At 50.5% G+C, this 1,842-nt stretch overlaps 2 protein-coding genes across 2 annotated transcripts; both read right to left on the bottom strand.

The window, feature by feature from the left end:
- Positions 1 to 85: 85 nt before the first annotated feature.
- Positions 86 to 827, bottom strand: PPTG_12995 (hypothetical protein; the record flags this gene model as incomplete). The annotated part of the gene is made up of 2 exons (XM_008908690.1): positions 86 to 323; positions 388 to 827. The coding sequence occupies 2 exons, from the start codon at positions 825 to 827 to the stop codon at positions 86 to 88; spliced, it is 678 nt and encodes a 225-aa protein (XP_008906938.1).
- Positions 828 to 1,037: 210 nt separating this feature from the next.
- On the bottom strand, positions 1,038 to 1,345 carry PPTG_12994 (hypothetical protein; the record flags this gene model as incomplete). The annotated part of the gene is made up of 2 exons (XM_008908689.1): positions 1,038 to 1,164; positions 1,239 to 1,345. 2 exons carry the CDS (start codon positions 1,343 to 1,345, stop codon positions 1,038 to 1,040), a joined length of 234 nt encoding a protein of 77 aa, XP_008906937.1.
- Between the last annotated feature and the right edge of the window lie 497 nt (positions 1,346 to 1,842).

Below are 1,842 nucleotides of genomic sequence, written 5' to 3'. Positions count from 1 at the left end.
GAGTCATGTACTGAGGGTTTGTTAACTCTTCGGGTACTCCGTACCCATGTGTGGAACACACCAGGTGTAAACCTGTGTAACCCCGTTACACCGACGCCCCAGGACTTTGATGCCGCCCGTCGGTGGGCTGCTGATCCGGTTTGCCTCCATGTCGACGACTGGGTTTTCGCTTTCGCGGCTGCTGCGAAACAGCGTTACTGACTCCCTGCTGGGCTGCGAGAATGTGTGTCTCGTACTTCATAAACTCCTCTATTTGAGGGCGTAACCACCGAACGAACTTGGACACATCCTTCTTCAATGGCTTACCAACAGGGCACTCCAGACTGTCTTGGATGGCAGAACGATAGGCCGTTGGACGTAAGGCATTAACCAGGTATCCGACTACACGCTTCGGATCTATCGTGAATGATGCTCTCCATGTTCATCCCGTCCCCGGTACTATAGAAATTGGCCAGCAGACGTGACATGCAGGACTTTGCGTCCTGAAGCTGAACATCAACAGTTAAACCACGCACCGCCACATCAAGCTGCTTGTACGCAGTGAAGTCAGCGTTCCTGGCGTCGAGGAAATACCTTTTCCAATCTTCTTCGGTCACTGTAGCCTCGGGTTTAAACAATTCGAAACGGCAGATACGCACCAAGGTGCTCTGCTCGATACAGGCCCCGATAGGCATAACGAACACTTGTGTCTGCGTGCCCTGGTTCAACGCGTCGACACGTCTCTTGTAGACCATGTAACTATCCATAAAGTCCCGCTTCTCTTGCTTCGAGCTGCCACGGTTCAACGGCGGAACAGGCATATTCGCACGCGTTGTTAACGTCACCATCGGATCATGTTGCGATAGTCCACGGACTTCATGTTCTTCTCCGACATTGCCAGGTCTTTTCAACCCTGCAAAGACCCCTCACCGAGCTTCAACATGTGGTCGGAGTGCTTCAGCTAGACTGTCTAGCCGCTGCCCTTGTTCCCCCATCGCTGCCTCTGCAGCCTTTAGAAGGCGCGCATGTTCCTCGATTTGCAATCTCTGCTCAGTCATCTAACGTCGGATCTGCTCTTGCTGCTCCTGGAGGTCGAGCTTGTCGTACTGGAGCTGCGGATACTCAGAGTTCTTGGAAGCGATCTCGTTCTGCTGCTTCTGCACGTGGCTAATCCTCTCCAGTGGGCTGCGGCCGAGGTTTGCGCCAGTTGATCAATCTGGCGTCTGGCATCGAAGTCGACGACGCTTCTCTGGAGAGACATCGTCCTAGTCGTCTCTTGCGTCACCAGCACGTCTTCTCCGTCTTGGAGTGACATGTCCTCGTAGTCAGGCCGTGGTACAGCACCGTCGCCCGGATCGTAGTCCATAGCTCTTAGGGGCTAAAGAATTCGTTGTTCCCTAATCGACTTGAACACTTGTAGGAAAATTGTGAAGTGAGCAATACAGTAAGATTAAAAGCTAGTAAGTAGAGGGACTCGAAGAACACCCAGGAGAGTTGATCGTCCTAATGTTCTTGTCTGCTTCCGTTCAGCGTACTTCTACCAGAACAATCCGTTATCTGTGCAACGAAACCCGGAGCGGGTAACACTAGTGATGGACCACCTTCAAATCTTCCAAGTGTGATTTGCTAGGTTTTTCGATGCCATAACGACTTACCGTAGTCGTACTTAAATATAAAAGGAGACATGTTGCCTCCTTTAACGTGGATACGTCATCGTTCTTAGTTTAAACCCAGGAAAAAGGAGCATTCTGCTTCCATTTATCGCGATAGAGTTAAACAGGATCAATCAAATCGAGAAAGATATCAAACACGATGAACTACTCTCTACATCAACACAAACATGTTCAATAGACACAACAGGTG

The sequence above is a fragment of the Phytophthora parasitica genome (genome assembly GCF_000247585.1).
Source record: "Phytophthora parasitica INRA-310 unplaced genomic scaffold supercont2.31, whole genome shotgun sequence".
Lineage (NCBI taxonomy): Eukaryota > Oomycota > Peronosporomycetes > Peronosporales > Peronosporaceae > Phytophthora > Phytophthora nicotianae.
The sequence above is the reverse complement of the archived record's forward strand: the minus strand, read 5'-3'. Positions and strand labels throughout refer to the sequence as shown.